This window comes from Cataglyphis hispanica, chromosome 19 (assembly GCF_021464435.1).
Source record: "Cataglyphis hispanica isolate Lineage 1 chromosome 19, ULB_Chis1_1.0, whole genome shotgun sequence".
In the NCBI taxonomy this organism is placed as follows: domain Eukaryota; kingdom Metazoa; phylum Arthropoda; class Insecta; order Hymenoptera; family Formicidae; genus Cataglyphis; species Cataglyphis hispanica.
This window is the reverse complement of record NC_065972.1, coordinates 2,271,490-2,292,070: the sequence shown is the minus strand read 5'-3', so window position 1 is coordinate 2,292,070 and position 20,581 is coordinate 2,271,490. Positions and strand designations below refer to the sequence as shown.

General features: G+C 34.4%; 5 protein-coding genes and 2 long non-coding RNA genes across 11 annotated transcripts; 4 read left to right on the top strand and 3 right to left on the bottom strand.

The window, feature by feature from the left end:
- The first annotated feature begins 183 nt into the window (after window positions 1-183).
- LOC126856473 (RCC1 and BTB domain-containing protein 1-like) lies at window positions 184-5,196 on the top strand. Of its 2 annotated transcripts, none has more exons than XM_050604999.1 (12): window positions 184-267; window positions 414-883; window positions 966-1,105; window positions 1,179-1,387; window positions 2,355-2,516; window positions 2,593-3,091; window positions 3,182-3,306; window positions 3,411-3,689; window positions 4,008-4,132; window positions 4,222-4,340; window positions 4,419-4,549; window positions 4,666-5,196. In XM_050604999.1, the coding sequence occupies exons 2-12, from the start codon at window positions 780-782 to the stop codon at window positions 4,801-4,803; spliced, it is 2,031 nt and encodes a 676-aa protein (XP_050460956.1). In that variant the 5' UTR covers window positions 184-267; window positions 414-779; the 3' UTR covers window positions 4,804-5,196. The 2 variants fall into 2 exon arrangements, with proteins under 2 accessions (XP_050460956.1, XP_050460955.1); XM_050604998.1 differs by having other exon boundaries at window positions 414-789; window positions 4,666-5,195.
- Window positions 5,197-5,681: 485 nt separating this feature from the next.
- Window positions 5,682-7,241, top strand: LOC126856488 (39S ribosomal protein L39, mitochondrial). The gene is made up of 3 exons (XM_050605027.1): window positions 5,682-5,900; window positions 6,090-6,744; window positions 6,823-7,241. The coding sequence occupies exons 1-3, from the start codon at window positions 5,890-5,892 to the stop codon at window positions 7,177-7,179; spliced, it is 1,023 nt and encodes a 340-aa protein (XP_050460984.1). The 5' UTR covers window positions 5,682-5,889; the 3' UTR covers window positions 7,180-7,241.
- Window positions 7,242-7,464: 223 nt separating this feature from the next.
- On the bottom strand, window positions 7,465-10,867 carry LOC126856501 (uncharacterized). The gene is made up of 7 exons (XM_050605046.1): window positions 10,670-10,867; window positions 9,960-10,175; window positions 9,462-9,656; window positions 9,219-9,324; window positions 8,686-8,880; window positions 8,199-8,416; window positions 7,465-7,813 (listed from the first exon to the last, which is right to left on the bottom strand). Exons 1-7 carry the CDS (start codon window positions 10,822-10,824, stop codon window positions 7,615-7,617), a joined length of 1,284 nt encoding a protein of 427 aa, XP_050461003.1. The 5' UTR covers window positions 10,825-10,867; the 3' UTR covers window positions 7,465-7,614.
- A 733-nt stretch (window positions 10,868-11,600) lies between these two features.
- Window positions 11,601-15,737, bottom strand: LOC126856485 (zinc finger protein 84-like). Of its 3 annotated transcripts, none has more exons than XM_050605021.1 (4): window positions 15,521-15,737; window positions 13,470-13,734; window positions 13,009-13,303; window positions 11,601-12,736 (listed from the first exon to the last, which is right to left on the bottom strand). In XM_050605021.1, the coding sequence occupies exons 2-4, from the start codon at window positions 13,688-13,690 to the stop codon at window positions 12,209-12,211; spliced, it is 1,044 nt and encodes a 347-aa protein (XP_050460978.1). In that variant the 5' UTR covers window positions 13,691-13,734; window positions 15,521-15,737; the 3' UTR covers window positions 11,601-12,208. The 3 variants fall into 3 exon arrangements, with proteins under 3 accessions (XP_050460978.1, XP_050460976.1, XP_050460977.1); XM_050605019.1 differs by lacking the exon at window positions 15,521-15,737 and adding an exon at window positions 14,349-15,026; XM_050605020.1 differs by lacking the exon at window positions 15,521-15,737 and adding an exon at window positions 14,760-15,026.
- LOC126856502 (uncharacterized) lies at window positions 13,594-14,426 on the top strand. Its single transcript, XR_007688364.1, has 3 exons — window positions 13,594-13,741; window positions 13,962-14,126; window positions 14,294-14,426. It is a non-coding gene; the product is annotated as an uncharacterized LOC126856502 (long non-coding RNA).
- Window positions 15,738-17,075: 1,338 nt separating the features above from the next.
- LOC126856504 (uncharacterized) lies at window positions 17,076-18,931 on the top strand. The gene is made up of 4 exons (XR_007688366.1): window positions 17,076-17,213; window positions 17,285-17,492; window positions 18,468-18,688; window positions 18,792-18,931. It is a non-coding gene; the product is annotated as an uncharacterized LOC126856504 (long non-coding RNA).
- Window positions 17,980-20,545, bottom strand: LOC126856484 (chymotrypsinogen A-like). Of its 2 annotated transcripts, none has more exons than XM_050605018.1 (5): window positions 20,209-20,545; window positions 19,610-19,880; window positions 19,242-19,387; window positions 18,806-19,077; window positions 17,980-18,651 (listed from the first exon to the last, which is right to left on the bottom strand). In XM_050605018.1, exons 1-5 carry the CDS (start codon window positions 20,543-20,545, stop codon window positions 18,463-18,465), a joined length of 1,215 nt encoding a protein of 404 aa, XP_050460975.1. In that variant the 3' UTR covers window positions 17,980-18,462. The 2 variants fall into 2 exon arrangements, with proteins under 2 accessions (XP_050460975.1, XP_050460974.1); XM_050605017.1 differs by having other exon boundaries at window positions 17,981-18,651; window positions 19,610-19,898.
- Between the last annotated feature and the right edge of the window lie 36 nt (window positions 20,546-20,581).

Below are 20,581 nucleotides of genomic sequence, written 5' to 3'. Positions count from 1 at the left end.
TAATGCGAAATAATAAAGAGAGTTATTTTTGGTGTATTTCATCAATTCACAGTAGCGCGTAAAATATAAATGATGTACGAAAAAAAACACTAATTTTAATCTAGAAAATAATTCCCGCTTCTGACGTCATAATCGGATAGAACAGTAGAACTTCCTTTATAAATATATAGATATTTTTTTCAGTTCGGCAAAAAATCACATATATGAAGTATGTCGCATATCACTACGCGTTTTTGAAATTAGAATAATATATTCGTTAATTTTCCTGTGAGTATATTTTTATATGTGTGTTCCCCTATAGCACGTTTATTTTGTTATTTACAAAGTTTTCAACAAATCAAATTTTAACCGTTACGAAGAAGTAAACGAAACTCGTTAGTCGAGTGTTTATATATCATCTTTCGCTCTTGCAGATAACGAATGATAACATCAGCGTGCTTGTGTACCATGTTCAAAAAGAAGAACTGAGAAGTAAGAGTGATATACTGTGGAGGAATTGTTTTCAGTTATTTTCAATTATTTTTATTATTGTATGAGTTTTTCTGGTTCTAACTCTCGGATATTAATGCGAGCAAAAAGAAGAACTTCACAATCGGTTGTTTCGTCAACATCAAATATTGCGGCGGCACAAAGTCACGATACTATCATGTCAATATGTTTGAAAAATTCCCCGGAAGAGGAACGTTATAATCATATCAATACCTTTAAAAAAACTATCTTATCCTCCGATAAAGAAACGAATGTAGACGAGCAGAAGAAAAATACAGAGACAAGGATGAATGAAAAAGAGTAAGTTTGAGGTCTTTTTCTCTTCTTATTTATACACATCGCTACTAGACGATAGCGATGTCGAAATCACCAAGATAATAGATAAAAACCAAAAGTATGCATTATGAAATACAATTAATTAAATTTAAAATGGATGAATAGAAAGTTAAACTGAAAATTATGAACTGTTTGTGTAGGGAGGTACAGGAAGACCAGAAGAGAACTTTTCAATGTAATCTAACAAAAGAGATGTATCCATTGAGTCTTAGAAACTGGCCAATTTTCAATCTATTAAAGCTGGAATTTATTCCACAAATTTGCACAGTTATGGTATATGGTAAGATTTATTTCTTTTTTTTTTTTTTGCTGTATAATATTATTATTATTTACACAGTGGCATTGTTAAACAGGTAACTGTGGTAACAGGGCTATAATTGTGACAAAGGACAAAAATGTATATAGCTTAGGTTATAATAGAGATGATTCGAAGACTGATCATCTTAACAGTTACATGCATACAGGGCTCTACCCAAAAAAGATTGAAGAACTATGTGGAAAAAATATAAAAACTTTTGCTTGCGGCTCATATTTTATTCTGGCACTTACAGAAGAAGGAGAGGTATATTAAAGAATTTATATCCCTCTAATGATACATCTGAATTTTTGGAAATAAATTTTAACTTTTAAGGGATAAAAAAATGCTAAAAGATAATATTGATATTAGAAGATTTTACAGTTTCTCTAAATAAATTCTTCTTAGGATGAAAGAAATGAAAATTTATATTTATGGCTTAAGATATTATAAAAAAAAAGAAAATATGGTCACATGACCTGAGTGTTATTTGAAAAATATTATAGAAAAATTATTAGAGTCATAGAAATATAGAAAGAAAAAATTATTAGTCAATTAGAAATTAATTAAAATTGATACCTTTCAGTTTTCATTTACTTTCTCATTTTAAACTAATTTTGCATGCAGCATTTTTATTCTATACATGAAATTATTATAAAATAGAAGTAAGAAAACTAGTTAAAAATATATATTAAATAAATAAATTGGATTTTTTTATTAGAAGAAGCACAGATATTTAACTATAATTTTTATTTCAATATACAAATATTTAATAAATAAAATTATGACCTCAGGATGTAAAAGATTTTAGTTTCTCAATGAGAGTGAGAGATGTGAAAAAAATTTTGAAAATATTTTTGACAAATAAAGAAAACAAAGATTACAACACATTATTTTTAATTCTGTACATTTAATTAGATATTGTAAAAATTAAAATTAATAAAACAAAATTGGATGTTTTTTTATACTTGTAAAATATAAAAATATGTGTATATATATATTTTAAAAGTGTGAGAAAACATATTAATTTTTTTTATATCTATCAACTGTGGTCACTGAGTTTATATAAATTTATCAAATTGAAAAACATTTAGTGAATAATGTCAAATTTCATTATTGGGCTTTTGTCAAGTCTTTTTTAAGAGTACTTTTATACTCAAATGTAACATTCTACATATACAGCGATATATGATATAAATAAATTTATTGGGCACTACTTTTGTGTGTGTAAAAGGTTTATTCCTGGAGCTTTAAAGAGAAGCGCAATTCGAATGATGGATCACATATACTTAGGATTAAATCCACACCTACTCGAGTGGCCAACTTAAGTGAGAAATGTATTGTAGATATCGCATGTGGCAGTCGTCATTGTCTTGCTTTGACCAGTGATGGACAGGTAAGCAAAAGTTGAATTATGGCAATGATAACAATAATAATCATTCTTACAAACTAGACAATTGTTTGTAATTTAGGTATATGCTTGGGGAGAAAATAGTTATGGGCAGATTGGTATCGAAAACACAGCTATCTTTGATGGCAGTCTGCCGAGACAAGTGAAATATGATTTAGAAGGGAAAATGATAATCCGTATTGCCTGTGGCTCAATGTTCAACATTGTTATCACTGATGAGGGCAAACTGTATGGTTGGGGCAACAACGAGAATGGCCAGATTTCAATTGATGATACTACTCATATTTTTACTACCTCCAACAATTTATATAGTTTTGGCTCTGAAACACTACTCTCCACAAACGATGATACTACCATTTCTTTTTCTCCCCCAATTTTTGGCTCTACGAATCCAAAAACTCCCAAACATGCCAATATCTCACCATCCCAATATTCTTTAGCAGCGCCCCATCGCATTATGCTTAGCAAAACTGCAGCGCTCAGTTCTACGAAAACAAGTAATGTTCACTTAAAGCATTATATGTGCCCACGCCAAATTACGATGATTTCGGAAAAAATAGGTATATTTTTTTTTTGGTTTATATCTGAGATTTAATTTTTAAGAATGTTGCAGTGTCGAATATCTTCTCTATGATTGATTGATGTTTCAGTTGATGTTGCCTGTGGTGACAAGCATACGTTGGCGCTCACGGATAAAGGAAAGATCTATGCCTGGGGCTATAATACTAACGGACAAATAGGTGTTAATAACATACTGAACTCCAAACCGATTATGGTAATCCATATTTTGATTATTAATGAAAATTGAAAAATTTTTTAATAATCGCCACGATGAGTGAAACGAGAAACAGAATGATAAAAAAATTATATGATTTGCAGGTGAACGTGTCCGAAATGAGAGAAGTGTCGGAGATCGCTGCTTATGGTAACTCGAGCGTTGCCATTGGTAATAATAAAACTATCTATGTATGGGGCGATTGCTTTGGTCAGGATATTACCACTCCATTTCCCACGAAGTTCTCAAAAATTCACGATGCGTTTGCATATAGTAAGTCGAGAGTCATGCACAAGCCATTGACCGTACCTAGGAACGATTACGAATACGTCATAGAAGGATTGAATGTATTAGAATCCATAGGAGCAGCATTCGACGATCCGGTACGTCTTTTCTTATCATTGTTCTGTATGCATTTTTTCATATTATGTAACATAAAACCGAATATATAATTCTTTTTTAGAAAAATCTAAAGTCTTTTACAAGTCTCTATAATTATTCTTTAAGACATATATATATATATATATATATATATATATATATATATATATATATATAAGTAAAGGCTTCTGTCTCATTCCAGTCACACTAAATTATAACATTAGAAGTGAAAAATTATGTAAATTTTTTACAATAATAATATTAAGTTAATATTTTGATTAATTCATTTTTTAAATAATTTTTGTTCTTTTCTGACACAGTCAACAAGCGATTGTACTCTACAAGTCGAAGGACAACCTATTTATGTTCACAAGGCTATTCTTAAAATTCGTTGTCAACATTTTAAAAAAAAGTTTCAGGAAAAGGAAACTGACAATGATCAAAGGTAAGCATTTAGGAGAAAAATTGGTATGTTATTAAGAATCTCTTAATCTCTTAATTATTCCATAATATCAACAAGTTGTTTTTTAACAGTATACCAGATTCATCACCAATATACACTATATCAGATAAATTTTCCTACATTGTATACAAGGCCTTTCTGAAATATTTATATACCGGCAAAATCGATTTACCTTCGAAGGATGCATTAGGTAAATTTGAGCTGAGCGTAAACTTATCAAATTATCTCAAATTTATAAATCAGAAATTGAAATGATACTTTGTTATAGAGCTTATGAAATTGGCCCATGAGTACAGTGAGACCAATCTTAAGAAAGATTGTCGTGAGATAATAAAGCAAGAAATCAGGGAGTCAAATGTAGCTTCCTATTATAATGAGGTTATTGAATGTAATGATAAGGTAAATATCATAATTCATGGTTAATGAATTTGGTTCAATACATATTTATATTAGAATTTATTAATATATTTATTTATGTATATGTAATATATTATCGAATATTGTGTAAATTTTAGGAACTGGAGGAGTATTGCTTCCAGTTTATTCTGCATAACCTGACAGCTGTAGTATTATCGGACGATTTTTTTAAATTAGATGTGCATATTAAGCATATTATACGCATAGCAGCTGAAAAAGGTCTTTTTAAAACGTAACTTAAAAAAAAAGTTATGTTTTAAAAAGACCTTTAAAAAGTTTCGACATAAATTTTGAGTAAAATCGCTCGATTGTTTTTTTTTTATTTTTTAATTTTTTTTTTTTTATATATATTTTTGTACGTATACTATATGTGCGCAATAATAAAGTAAACCTTCCTATTCTGGTTATCATTTCATAACATTTTATGTAATTTATCTTATATAATTTTATTCATCAGGATTTTTTTTTATTTTTTTATCAAAACAATTTTATTTATCGAGACATTGCGAAATTTTTTCAATTTCTCTTAAATAATAAATTTGACGTTATTCATAGAAAACTTTTTCTTCTTTTATTACTGTCTTCTCTAGCTTATCAAAGCGTGAATAGGAGAATTGTTATTGAAAATATCAAATACAATGTATATGCATTGAGATAATAAACAAATTAGAAATAAATAATATCAATATTACAAATTTTAATAGTAAAATCATCTACAATATATAGATAATTTTATTAGTGTATATAATGTAGATCTTATATTATGGAGTATGCAATTAGGACTAAGCGTTTAAGTAATTAATGAGAATAAGGAAATACAAGTTTATTTTAAATACAAAGTATATTTGATTTATATATTTTTGATGTAAGGTATTTAATTAATGTAAGGTAATTAATCGAATGACAGAGAAAATCTTTGCATGAGCAGTTTCAAAGAATTCCGATCAGAACTTAGGTTTTTTATAAAGCATAGTAATGATCTATTACATATTTAAGTGTAGACTGTCCGCCATTTGTTCCCGCCATATGCATGTTTAAAATACAGTGCGCGCAGTTCCAGATGGCAGCATCCTAAGTAAGCTCGATATGATGAGGTTAGGGTCAATTTTAACAGTCAACCAAACAAGATCGGAGCAAGTTTAAACTGCGTTTGAAGCTGATTGAGAAAAGAGTAATCAAGAACGCTCAAGATTATATATAACTTTATTATAAAGATCAGAAAAATAATATAAAGAAATAGTGTTAGATCGAACATGCAGCGATACATGTGCTAAATAACTTATTCTAAGTCAGAGACACTCTTCAGTTAAAAACGAAAAAACATGATTCACGGGTATGTACTTTTTGTTAAATATATAATATAATGAAGACTTTACAGAGTTTAATCTTCAATCTTTTATTGTCTTTGTTTAACAAAATTGATCTGATTCTATCCGTATTTATAGAAATTTCGAAGATATATCTCTGCATTAAGATTGTTTAGTTTCGATCCTTTGCATTGATCAAAGAGATTGTATTGCAGGTGCAGGAGGCTCTGTGTAAGCAGCGTGAAGCTATCAGCGCAACATCTCCTGCCATCGAGATGCGCCGGTACATTGTCCAAGATAGAGGCGAGGAAGCGGAGGAATCAACTATTCGACGAAGAGAAGCGAAGGCAGCGATCTGAACTGGGTAGGATCGAAAAGATAGAAGTGACGTACAAATCAGTGCAGGACGAGGTAGTAATGTTGATGAACCGTAACATTTCCACACCATACGACTGCGCCAGGCACATCTCCGAGAACGTTGCCAAGGTATCTGCCATCGCTCTGGTGAACGGTCGCATCTGGGATATGCACAGGCCATTCACGAGCAAGTGTGAGCTAGAGCTGGTGACTATGCACAGTCCGCGGACGGGTGCGGTCAATCATGCCTTTTGGCGTACGTGTTCGTTGATCTTAGGTGCCGTAGCGGACAGCGCGTTCAAGGAAAACGTGGATGTGCATTTGCACAGCTTTCCCACACCATCAATTCACTCTGGCAGTTTTATCTATGACGTGTTCATTGATTTGCCAGATTGGAAACCGACTGATTCCGAGCTGCGCGCCATGTCTGCACTTTTCGTCAAGCTGACTAACCAAGAATTGTTGCTGGAGAGACTAGAAGTGCCCCGTGGCGTTGCGTTAGACATTTTCCAGGTATGGAATGAAAAGAGATTTACTTCTATATATTTCATAAAGCTATCGAATATTATATATTTCCACATATTTTTTTAGGATAATCCTTTCAAGTCTCAACAAATACCTAGTATCGCCAAGAACAGCGATAACGATAGAGTACCGTTGTACCGTCTGGGAGATCACATAGATATCAGCAAGGGCCCCATGATAAATAATAGCGGTCTAATAGGACGCGTCACTGTAACGGCCGTGCATAAACTCGCGGACGGACCCGTGGACGGTCTGTACCGTTTCCAAGGTATCGCCCTGCCCAAAGGTATTCTGCTCAATCACTTTGCCTATTCTATCTTGGAGAAACGCGCCAAGAAACTTAATACCGCCACGTGGCAGACCACCACGTGGCAGCCTCACGATGAAGACGAGACGATCAACATGACAGCATCTGTGAACTAAGTGATCAGCCCCGCTTCATAATTGAAGAAGATCCTCGTGTAAATAAATGCATCTTTCAGTTATCTATCTGTTTTTAAATACGTCGTCATTTGTCTGATACTTTTGTTGCGTTTAACATGGATCATAATTGAAATCCTAATAATAGAAGGAATTAAATTTATTTTGACATATAGCGTGAAAAAAGAAATTTATACGCTTTTTTAACGTCAATCGATTTAACTACAATAAGTAATTAGAAACACGATACACCTATATATTTATTTTTTTTTTTAAGAAGATTATAGGATTCTTCTTAACTACTATTTTTATCGATAAATAGCTTTAAGATCATTGGATAAAATGCGACTAATTTATTTTTCACTTTCGGAGATATAAAAATCGGACGATTGCTACATATTATTGTACATCACATATATAAGAGTGTATACGCGCGGTTCAACGACATTGCGAATGCTTTATTCGAGGACCAAGCACCTCCCAGGTAAAATCGTTCGGCAATCTATTAGCTTTAGACGCCGTGCATCTCGTACTCAGTTTCAGGTACAATTCTTGACGCGAGTTGGCACTGCAATTTTCGAGGTCATCGGCCTTCAGATTCGTCCTTATCGATAGCGGCGCCAATTCTGGCGAACATCTAAACAATTAATATAAGCTGTTTTATCTTTTTCAATGGGCGAGAAAACTCTGACGCGAATATAAATCAACGAGCCATTTAATAAATAATTCGACATTCTGTCATTATAGAGTAAAAAAGCGTTACGAACATTACTGAATAATTATTTTAGATCACGACGTTAGAAAAATTATAATTGTTATTATTAAAATTATATTTGAATCATTTTATCTCGATAAGTACAGAGATTCTATTTATAGAGAAAAATTTATTTTTAGAACACAAATATATTTTTTTTTCCAATTTTCACGGTTCGAGGAAGAAGGAAAGAATTCTAAAAATCATTCACAAAGAGAAAAATTGAAGAGATTGTGCAATTTTCACATTATTTTTTTCATTTGATCACCTCAATTGAACTCTGATGACCAAATCGAAGCGATGTGGCCTAGTTTCTTCCTCGAATTCTCCGTCGGTGTTTTCCATGTTGCCGGATCTCGCGTACCTGAATTTATTCTCGTAGGCATATTTGCTCATGTTACCATAATAAAAAAACTGGCCGCCATATTCGCCGTATCCCGAGTACGTGGAGGCTGGCGGCGGTTTTCGAGGTGGCAACGATGATGCCTGGAAAAATGCGTTTTTTCATTTATAATTCAAAAACTGTCATTCTCTTTTGGTCCGAGAAAAATGTATCGCTCCAAAAAAATCGCGGATTATATATATTCTTATATATATAGTACGGTAATTAAGTAAAGAAATAAATTCTCTAAAAGGATCAGAATTATTATAAATTCGATTAAAATAAATTTTTATCATAATTTTTTTTTTTTTTAATAAAATTAGTTTCATTATTTAATTGCCGTGCTGTGTCCGATCGATTTTATGAGAGTTACCGTCCCTCGAAGGAGAAGCTTGCGCTCGTAGTGTAATTTATGGTATAAGTGCTTGTTGAAGCTGCCGACCAACCGGCGCAATCTAAGATACATGTAACGTTGCCTATCCCGCCAGCAGTGCTCGTTATTCGCGTTGGGCACCCGCAGACACGTGAACCACGCGCGTCTCAGGACGTATTTGAGTTGCATGCTGACCTGAAAATTGAATTACGCGGACTCACGAGTCTGCGGTTTAAATAATTAAACTTTGTTATGAGATTTTTCTTTGAAAAACATCTACATACAGAACAATTCACGTATCATTCGTGATAACAGGATAAACGAACATCTTCCACAAGAATAGTAACGATCGATTAGTTGAAATGAATTAGTAATTAAAGAAAAGAACAATTAGTAATTAAAATGTTAATCGGAGAACGTGTATTTCTGGAGGATATTTTTGAAGCTTATCGTTGAAACAAGTTTGTCAACATCTCTACATTCAAGCGTAAAGAATATGTATATAGTCGGCATAAAATCATAACATCCCTTACCATGGGGTTTCCTGTTCTCGACGAAGTTCTGAAAGATAACAGTTGTCGACCCTCTCCGAGACAGTCTAGGACGTCGACGATCTTGCAACCCGAGATTAGAGCGGATCTATCGGTGATTTTCCTTTTTTTATTGGTTCTTCATAATTATATTTAATTTATTAATTGATTCATTAAAGCAGTAGCGAAAATAAACGATCACTATCCGTTTGAAGATTGTAAGCTGATGAAGAGCAGCACTGTTACCTGTTTATCCTGCGCTCTGTGGTCTTCTCGAAATGATCCATGAAATTCTCACAGCTGCGCGTAAAGATCTGTAAATCGACGTAGTTGAAGACATTTGTGGGTACTCGACCGGGATCTAGAACCGTCTGTAGCAAACAGTTGAGATTGTCGAGGACTCTACCACCGTAGAAACACGAAGTAGGTGAGTCGTGCGATCTTCAACGATAAAATGAAATAAGAAAGTATGTGTATCGATTTTTTTCTTAATAATGTGACATTAATATAGACATATAATATCTTTATCTGAAGAGATGCAATTTCTTAAGTAAAATTTAAGAATATTTTTTTTTTTTAAATAAATATATTTTTTTTAATATGAAAATGTACGTATACGTGCATAATCTAACATACATTAATTTTAATATCATAATTTTTTTATATCTTTAATCTTAAATTTTCTCAACAGAGTTTTGCAAAATTTTTAAATTATCTGCGAGAGATATAGATGGATTCGGGAACCTTGGGTGCGTGTATCGCCACGTAACCGCCCTTAACATCTGATATTGAGAGCGAATGAGTTCCAGCGCGTTAAAGATGCTACTATACTCGAGTAATTCCATATCGGTCTTTACGCTGTTCATGAGGCTTTCTGTACGTTTTATTGCGCTCTCCAGTTTCATGCCGGCCACAAGAAATTCGCTATTTAATACTGTAGCGGCGATATCGAAGTAACGTCTGCTCAGGAAGGATCAAAAAGGAGATTAGATTAGAACTGGAGATTTCACCTAAAGATTTTCTTCATGTAGACCCTTAGAAATGATGGACTTAAAAATAAGCTCTATAAGATCTTCGAAAAAAAGTAAAAAAATTCAAAGGCCTTCGCGCGCGTTTAAGACTTAATGTTTTAAGTTATTAAACTTAAAATTTAAAACGAATTTACTCTTTAAAAAGCGAGAGTTTTCTCTTCTGTAATTTTTCATTTATCTAGAGAGGATGTAAAGATTTCTTTTTTTCATATTAAATCTACGAATTAATATACAACATTTACAAATGTGTATGAATAGAAGCGCGAATCTATATTTTGAAAAATTATTTATTAAATGTTATATAACTAAACTGATGATGCTTTTTCTTTAACACTATATATATTCCGAGATAATTCCAAAATTTTTCCGCAATTTTTAGAACATCCTTAAAAATTTATTTGTACCGAATTGACGGGCATCTACCTGGAGATTAGACGAACTGTACAGGCCACATCGTGTAATGACAGCATCCTCAGGATGATGCCGAGAACTTCTGGCGGCATAGTATCCAACGTATACCGCGCATTTTTGCATCCTCGCGCGTTTCGCGAAGACACTCTCCGCCGTTTTGGACCCATTTAAGGATGAAGGACCCCTTCTCTTTTTCAAATCGTCCTTATAATTCGCGATCGCGACCAATCACGTAACCGATCGCGATCAATCACGAAGATCACGTGCGTTCTCGCATAGAGTTCGTAATCGCTACGGAATTTCCGGTTGTGGGAGGGACAGGAATTTCCGAAATTTTGCGAGTCCCTTGAACAGAGTGAGAACTCCCAAAATTTGCGCGAAACAAAGGAGCCACTTAATCTCGCAATCTTTTCATTGCGACAGTTTCATAATATCGAGGACAAGCGAGGAACATCACACACTCGCATTTGATAGTATAGGTAATTGAAATATAATGAGAATTCCCATTTCAACGTGTGAATTATTAAATAATTATAATTATTTTTATCGCAAATATTACATAGTTTATTTTTACTAGAAGCAAAATGCATATAAATTGAATTATAAAAAGGAAATGACCTATATATTTTATGAATTTATATACCATCAAACGTAAGACATAGAAGGCGAAAAAATTTTTACTTATTCTGCAAGAATAACTTTTCTCTTTGATATTGTAAATTATATGATTGAGGTGAGGAAACAAGAATCGCAAATTATTTATAAATATCCTAAATTAATATTTCCCGAATGACCGTATCACATTATCAAAATTATTTTCAAGTCGTGTAGTTATATATATATATATATATATATATATATATATATAATATGTATGTATATCTTTTTTTTTTCTAGGAAATTTAAGCAAATGTGCAAACAACAGAATAAAGTGAATACAAGATAATGGCTTCACTTACTTAAGGTTTATTTTTTTGACATTTCTTATGGAATAACAGATCGAATATAATCAGTGAAATGTTCACACGATTTTGATTTGTCAATCAAATACCTTGTCAATAAAGTTGAAAAAAATTATCATTTAGAAATATATTATTTTTTGGTCATAGAGAATCTCTTTTAGAATTGGCAAGATTGATCCAAAATTTCCGGTTATCCGGTAAAATTTGAGAATTCAGAATTTCGAGCCTTTAAAAATTTATATTGCGAAAAGTTCGAAATTCGAATTATAAGATTTATAATAACTGATGTCAAAGATCGAGCAATTAAGTTTTCAAGAAATGTAAACTTTCAATGTTCCAAGAATCTTCTAAATAAGTTTGTAAGATTTCCATCCTCCAAGTAGATAGAAGATCTGAAAATCCAATCTTCCGAGCAAAAGCAATCTTCCAAGAAGCTAAAGTACCGAAGGCCCCATGGATACAATGTTCCAAGAAATCTCAGGTCTTGTGGATCCGAAGATTCTCCATAAAAGAATTAAATTTTTTATAATTCGAAGTCGAAGGGTCCACAGAGTAAGCTTTTAAGACAGCAAAAACTTCTTCGATCGTTTTACGTGCTAAAATTGACCGGCATCAGCAAGGTGAATTTAGCTTGATCGATGTTCGCCTCTTCGGTCGCACATGGTCCGATGCTGTCTAACAAGCTCTGTATCGCGCTTTGATTACTCGGATGTTTTCGCTTAGTGTGCTCGCGACGATGCTTGAGTTCCTTGAATGTTTTGCCACATTGCTCACAGCTGTATGGTCTGGCGGCCTCGTGGGAACGCACATGACCTTCGTAATGACTTTTCCTGACAAATTTCTTGCCGCATTGACTGCAATCAAACTGAAAACGGCCCTCGTGAGCGGCCACGTGCGAACTCAAAGTCCACTTGGTCTTGAAAGTCTTCGAGCAGTAGTCGCACCTGATCTTCGAATCGCTTTTGTTCGCTTTTCGAGGATCCTTCTTTAACAATAGCATTTCCTCCAAAAAGAACTCATCTTCTGTAGGATCCTTTTGGGTCGAAGATTTGTCCATACTTGCTTGATCTATACCTTTGGTATGTTCCTCTGGTTTCGAGTGGTTCTTTTGGATTGTCTGAAAAAAAAAAGGTAACAAATATTTTCGATGCCGACACATTTTTTCATTAATGTGCTGCTTCTCAAGCATTAATGTTTGCTTGGCCATACAAAAAATAGTTAGTTCGATAGTTATATAACAAAAATAAATAATTTTCAAGATAACGTCAAAAAGATTTTATTGATTTACAAAAACATTTATTTTATTCCAGATAACTGATAAATTCTGAAAACTTTAATCAACCAACGCTGTCAAGAGATAAAAGTAATTGATGTAATATTGGATGATACCTTGCCATGGGAGGCCAGGTGGACCTTGAGCTTCTCCTCATCACTGTATCTTTTCTTGCAACGCGGACAGGCAAACCCGTCCTTGTCTTCAACGCCGCGTAAAAGGGCGCCCTGTAGAGTTGTATCATTCGCAGCGTTTTCGACAACGACCTTGTGTTGATCGGCTAGCTGCAGCTTCTCCTTTCGCATCGCATGTCGAGCTATGTGTCGCTTTAGATCGTGCGCCCTAGAGAATGCTCGTCCATATCGTGAGCACGTGGGAAAGGGACAGCCCTTGGTCCTGTCGTTTCTCGGACTGGTAAAAGAAAGGATATCTTCAATTTTTATAATTCTAAATGTCTAAATATTGTCAAGAAAAACATTGTTTGGCTTGTTTATAAAACTTTAATGGAAAAATGAAAGTATAGAAATCAAAGTCTTGATAAAAAATTTAAAGAAATTTTATCGAATATTTTCTGTACCTTCGAACAGGATTAGCGGTCGAACAGGTGGTCGACTGTTTCACATCCTTACTGCAATCTGTGCAGTTCTTATAGACCTTCTGGTTGGTCATTGTAGTGAGCTGTGCCGATAATGGTATCACGATAGAGATGGTCTCGTTGGATCCGGGCGTAACGATGGGTCCGACATGGATCGCCGGTGGCGTCGCCAGCGATATTCCACTTTCGCCGCTCCTGCTCATGTTGATTCTGAGCGACTAACTCCTTGGGTAGACTATTTAGTTACCTATGAGGTAATACATAATATCGATTATTATTAATTATAAAAATCTATCCTGTTCTAATTAATAATTATATAGTCTTTTAATTGAATGATTCACATTACTATTATTATGGATTATATGTTACATATTATTTATTTAAATAGGACAATCAATAACATTCATTAATAATTTTTCGAATATATAATTTTATATGTATCATTATAATTACATATTAAACATGATTTTCTAGGGATTCAACAAAAATTGACAGATATGGTTTACGAGACACCCTATATATCCCACAATTTTCAGAAGGGTTAACGCAAACCGCGATCGATGGAAGGTCATCTATTCACGCGTATCAGAAAGACACACATCCCCTTCGAGAAAGAAAAAAAGAAAAATAGGAATAAAAGTCAGTATAATTTCAGAGAGTTTTATAGATTCCGATGCCACGGACTTGCGGAAATGATCTTTATATTTGTCTATTCATTAATAAAGGCCGCTAACTTAAGATACGTCTACCTTTATCGGAAAGTTGAACTCATCGAAATGATTATTTTCGGCTTGGGTCTGTTACAGAGACGGCGATATCGAAGCGTTGCGGAAACGCGATAAGAGAGAATTTTATCAATACCCGAGCTCTTCACATTTCCATTTAGGAGGCACAATCTGACGGAACCGACGAGGGTACATCGAAGTATCTCGGCGATGTTAACCGGGACGTCACTGAAGCGTCGTCACGGACGTGATTCGGAAAATCGACGAAGCTTCCCCTTCGGACGGATCACAATCGTAGAAGAGCGCGTTCACAATACTCGACCCGAGGGAGAGACATCGAGAATACGAGGGGGAAGAACGAGGGATATTTCGAGACGCTATTAGCGAAGCGTCACCGACGCCGAGGGACTCGATGACGAAAATGTTTTTTCTCCCTCTTCGGATATTCCACGAACACGAGTCCCGAAAGAGTTGCGAGCCCGAGAGAGCCGTCACTATCTCGCAGAATCCTTGGCGTTTGCAAAAGCGCGAGTGAGCGAGCTCTTACGTGACGACGCGACGTTCCTTCGCGGTGAACACGCGATCACCAGGTGCGGCCATTTTAATGCGAGGCTCTCGTTTGGTCTCTCCCTCAACTTAGCACGCGAGCCAATCGCGCCGACTAGGAACGCTCGTGCGCATGTCACGAGTGTCGCGTTTGAAAAGTCACGATTCTCCGCATAAGGTTTGCTATTTTTTTCTTTAGTTTTAATCGTTATATTATTCTTTTCGAATTATTTTTTTCTTCTGTTTCTATTTTTCGATGCCCGATTCTCTCGATGATAAATTCTTTGGAGTCGATCTTTCCTTAACGAAAAGCTATGTCGATAATTTTTAAATTATAAACACAAAATTGAAAAAAAGGATTATTTAAATATGAATCCAATAGTTGACAGTATATAATTTAATTTCTTCAGTTAATTTTATGTAAAGTTTACTTTGGAATTTTTATATATTAGAAGTTTATTTATACAGATGCAAAGAGATGCAAAAGATTGGAAAGATAAATAATAACTTTTCTTGATATTTTTGCTGAGAAAACATCGACTCTAAATCTAAATGGATAAGAGAAAAATGCAAGAATACAGCTAAATAAAAAAGAGAGATCTACAAACTAATTAAAATTAGTAAAGACGTAAATATATTTTTATAAAGAAAAATTTTTTACAAATTAAAATTTTCTACACACATATATAAAAAAACATCTCGTCTCTCTCTCTCTCTCTCTGTATAAAAATAGAGAGTTGAACAAGTATTATACTTTCATACTTTTTTCACAGTATTGTACATCGATACCGTGCGACTCTCCGTTTCGGAATTTCGCGGTTTCAGTGAGAAAAATCAATCGGAGAATCGCGTATCATGAAAGCCTTTGACTCCAAATGGCGCCATCTTCTCAGGCGCCGCTATTCTCTCTCTCTTTTTTTTTTCTACTCCTCTTCTCTCGCCCGGCCGGATTTCTCGCTCACTTTCCTCGACGCGATGAAAGTATGCTACTGATCGGCCGATTCGAGTACGATGATGGAAAAGCCCGTGGGAGACGCGGGGAAGATGGGCGGGAATAAAGGAAAATGCGCGCGCAGGCGATGATTCAATCGGGATGATTCAAATATGTGCTACTCGCGAAAGATAGTTTCGTGGCTCTCTGCGTAGATACAGAAAAAAAAGGATATATACCTACGATATTATTCATATATTTATATTTTGTGACACTCTTAAAACTCTCCAAGCATTAAATTTGCGATAGATATTGGGAACTTTAATAGTCAAGACTATTTTTATAATATTTATAAAGATATACAAGAATCTTATGTGTGTAAATTAATAAAACTTCAATATTCCAGAAGCATTTTTATTGTAATATCTAAAAGAGATATTTCTTGGACAGGATTTCTCCTCTCTAGATGTCGTATTCTTTATACCAATGGAATCTATCGCTTTTCGAGATTTGTATTTAAAACTATACATTAACAAATAAACGAAAATTCGACGAAAAGAATGGAATTGTCTCTGGAATTTGAAAAAAATTTCATATGTAGTCAAATATAGTCAGATATAGTCAAATATAATCAGATGTAGATAATTATCCTAGAGATGATGCGTAGAAGCGAATCAAATACACTTAGGAAATTGCCATGCGTGTGTATATGTGCGTGTATGTACTATTAGTAATTACATTAGAAGCACAAAATGGGATATTGCCATGAATATATACGGTGTTTATTAAGGTTTTATATAAAACCTAAGAAATTTTTTTTCTCGATTTAAAATAAACGCTCTTAAATTTTAAAGAAAAGTTTTAGATAGTTAATATATTATTTCTACTTTTTAAGTTTTTATGAAAAACTCTTTTATTTAATATTTAAATTTATATATCGGTTCAGTATTTTATCTTTGATCTGTTTTTTATTATAAAACTTTTTGCAAAATTTTATGTAATAAAATTTATTAAGATTAAATCTTTTCTAAATAAATATGTTAGATTTATGAAAAATAAGAGATTTTCTGGAAAAAAGATTTTAAAAATTTTAATTAAAAATTTTTTTTTAAATTACTATTAATTTAAAGATAATAATGCATTATCAATTTTATATTTAATTCACTTTTTATTAAATTCAATTGTATTTTAATCTGTAGTTTTTTAAAAACGTATGAATGCGAAGATCGAGTGACATTTCTTATCTATTCTTATCTATTCTGACAGTCTTGTTTTGTCATTACGTTATCCAAACAAATAGAAAGGTAAATTGTAAAGATATATTGAAAGTTAGAAAGAAAAGCCATTTCTCCGCAGAGAATGAATGCCTGCAAGAGGGACATCTGCATTTATATAAGGATTTCGATGCTGAGAAGCTACTTTTGCGTTGCGTAACTGTATCGAGCGAAGTGCAATGTGTATCTATCGAACTGTCATATTGTATTTCCAATAAGAAGCGTTTGTTCGAAATAACAATTCTAAAGCGTGAGATTACTTATTTTATTTGTCTACGTATATAAATTAATTTTACATACATTTTACATTTTAATTTACAGCGACTTGGATGGAGCCAACTTGGAGATAATTGTAGTAAGAAAAAAAATTAAGTACATCTAGTTTCGAGATATTTCGAGAATCTATCGAAGATACACAATCACGTAACATTAAACTGAATTAATGGAATGGAATATCTCTGGATACTCGAAGATCATCGGAGATACATTCTCTCACAAGGGATGAGATCTTTAGTGAGGAATATTCAGAGTGAGGAGTCATATTTTAGCGCGCTGTCGAATATACATATATGCTTTATGAATGATCAGTGCAACACCTACACAATGATGATACGCAGAGCATGCATGTTTGCTTATACATAGGTATCTGTAATTAATAATTAAGGCTAATTAAGGCTTCGCTCTGTAACCGAATACGCACTCACGGTATGTCGCGTGTGCTCATTGCGAATCGATATTTCTAACTTCATCATAGTATATGCTTCACATTATTAAAAAGCATTACGTTCCACCCAATGGAACAGATCATTGTATCATAACTCATTGTCGCTTTTTTAACAGATAAAGCCACGCATAATATTTCTGACATAATGGAAGAGAAATTTTTTAATCTGAGCGATATCTTTATAATTTATGGGAATTTCACTGCATTATTTTTCCGATAATTTCGAACGCGAAATATAGAAATGTTTCCATACGACGTAATTTAAAGAACTTAAAGCGGGAATGCGTCTCATCTTTTCCGGCTGAATAAACAACCGTGAAAGTTTTAACTGACCGCGACCAATGTTCCGGAAAGGAACATCTTTACAAGCCTCAGGACCTATCATCCTGTTTATTTTGATTCCGACGTCTATTGGACCGGATCATTTACAAACGACCGTAATTATTGTCTGATCATAGTTACAGAAAATATAAATAAAAAACGATTAATACAAATAGTTATGTATAAGGAGTGCCTATACGTCAGTACTAATATTCTCGGCTTTCTATCTGTTTATTATTTATGATGTTAGTTTCAATGAAGAGGGAGGGGAATATGACCTAGATACATATTTAATTATAATTTAATTCTTATTTCTATTTCTCTCTCCCCCTCCTGTACTGTACAATATATATATATATATATAATAACAAAAACACGGAATACATTATATACAAAGAATTATATGCACTGTACAATGTAACGTATTTACAATGTTGATATTTACAAACGTATTTTAAGAGTGCTCATCATCTTCGTCATTGTTGGCATCAATCGTGCTATTAATCCAGTTTAAATAATGCTGTATCTCGGTATATACATCTGGATAACCCGGTCTAGCACAACCGGAACCGAAGGATGTGACACCGACCAGCTGCCAAACACCGTCAGGGCGACGACATTGCAGAGGTCCTCCGGAATCACCCTAAAGATTAGAATAGACAAAGAAATAAGAATCAATAGTACGTAGAAACAGAAATTTAAAAATCGTCTTTTCTGATAGTCCTTTTTCAGAAAGAGATATTATATATATAAGTATCTCCTTATTTATAAATTAATTTTCAGAAAACAGTTTTTACCACGCAACTTCCCGAAGAACCGTCGGTCTGACCGGCACAGAGATGACCCTTCCTGATGGGCACCGAAGTGCCATAAGCTTGTAAGCACTCTTTGAGATTCAGAAGAGGAACGCTAGCCTCCAGAAGGGCAGTAGAGAGCGAAGGCGAGGGGCCGTATCGGCCCCAGCCGGAGGCGACACATTGTCCTTTGCCGAGATACTGTCCAGGACCAGGAAGACAAATGGTGCGAACGACCTTGGATAGAGGTGCCGGCCTAGCAAGCTTCATTAGAGCTACAATAATAAGATTGGATCAGGATTCTAGAGAAGGTTTGAAAACATTTTTTCAAGTATTAGATTAATAAACAGATTTTTAATAGAATGTAAGAAGAGCGTTGATATGTATAAAATGGATAGAATAAGATTGATAAAATTAGTTTTTGTTTAAATAGACTCACCTATATCATGCACGTAATTATTGAACCTGTCATGAAGAATCACCTTTTCGACAGGTAAACGAGCGGATCCGCGTCCCCCCGAGTCCAGTTCCCATTCACCGACCACCGCTGTCCATAACACGCCGATGGGCAAATTAAACAGCTCGCTAAAATAAAAACCATTTGAATATACGAAGCATGAAGCAAGTAACTGGAATAACTGTCCACTTGAAAATATGAGTTAAGAATCGAAGAACTTGATGAAGAAAGAAGGAAAAAATATTTCAGAAAAATAATTTTTAAAAAAAAATATCAAAATTTTGAAAAAATTAAAACTAAATCAATCACGATTGTAAAATTTCGCGAAACTCCACGACGATCGGACTCACTTGTGAATGCAATGAGCGGCGGTGATTACCCATTTGGGATCGATCAGCACACCACCACACCAGTGACCGATGAAGCCTAGTTTTGGATGCAACAACTGAAGAGACACTTGCCAAGGCCACGCGCCCTTCCTGCTGGGTTTGCCGTTGAAGATGCGACCGGTGGTCGTAGTGATGGCGGTGGCCGTGATCGTTGACGAGGATGAGGCATCGTCCTTTATCAGTAGTCCTTGGACCTTGGGCGGAGGAATCGATCGCGGTTGCCTCTGCGACGCTGCCGGACATCCGCATTCTGTTATTCAAAGCCACTCGAATTTCTTTATTGTCTTCGCGAATTGTAATCTTTGAATTTATCTAATTAAATACGATTCTCTAATGTTCAGTAGGACTATAGTAAGTGTAAACCTATATAATTCCATTTATATTCAAAATCGTATCGCGTGTTAAAAGTTTAAAATCAACCGTAGATTCCAAAAATCGAGGATAAATTATGGGAGATTTTCAAGAATTGCAGAAATCGCCTCGTATAATATCTAATCTAGACTGAAGAAACTATCAGAAAAAAACACGATGAAAAATTGCAATATCAAAGAGGTACTCACTGGAATGATTCTCCCCGACGATCCTCATCATGATGCACTGGGCCTCCGCCAGGACGATCACCAGCAGGACAATTAGATCGCCGCGAAGACGGCACATCGCCAGGGAAATCGAGAATATCCACGCCGGATAGCTACGATTTATGGATCCGCATAGCCCGACTAGCTTCGGCGACGCCGATCGATCCTCAAGTAGGATTAGCGCGAGCGGAGATCCTTCGGCGCGAAGCGATCTCGAAGAAAGTGATCGTCGGATGACACAGGAGGGGGGAAAGCGAGCGATGATGTAGTCCGGCAGATGTCGAGGAATGTGAAAAAGTCTTAAAATCTCGATCGTCATTATTTACGGAATGGAAGATCCCTCAAACTCGAAAAG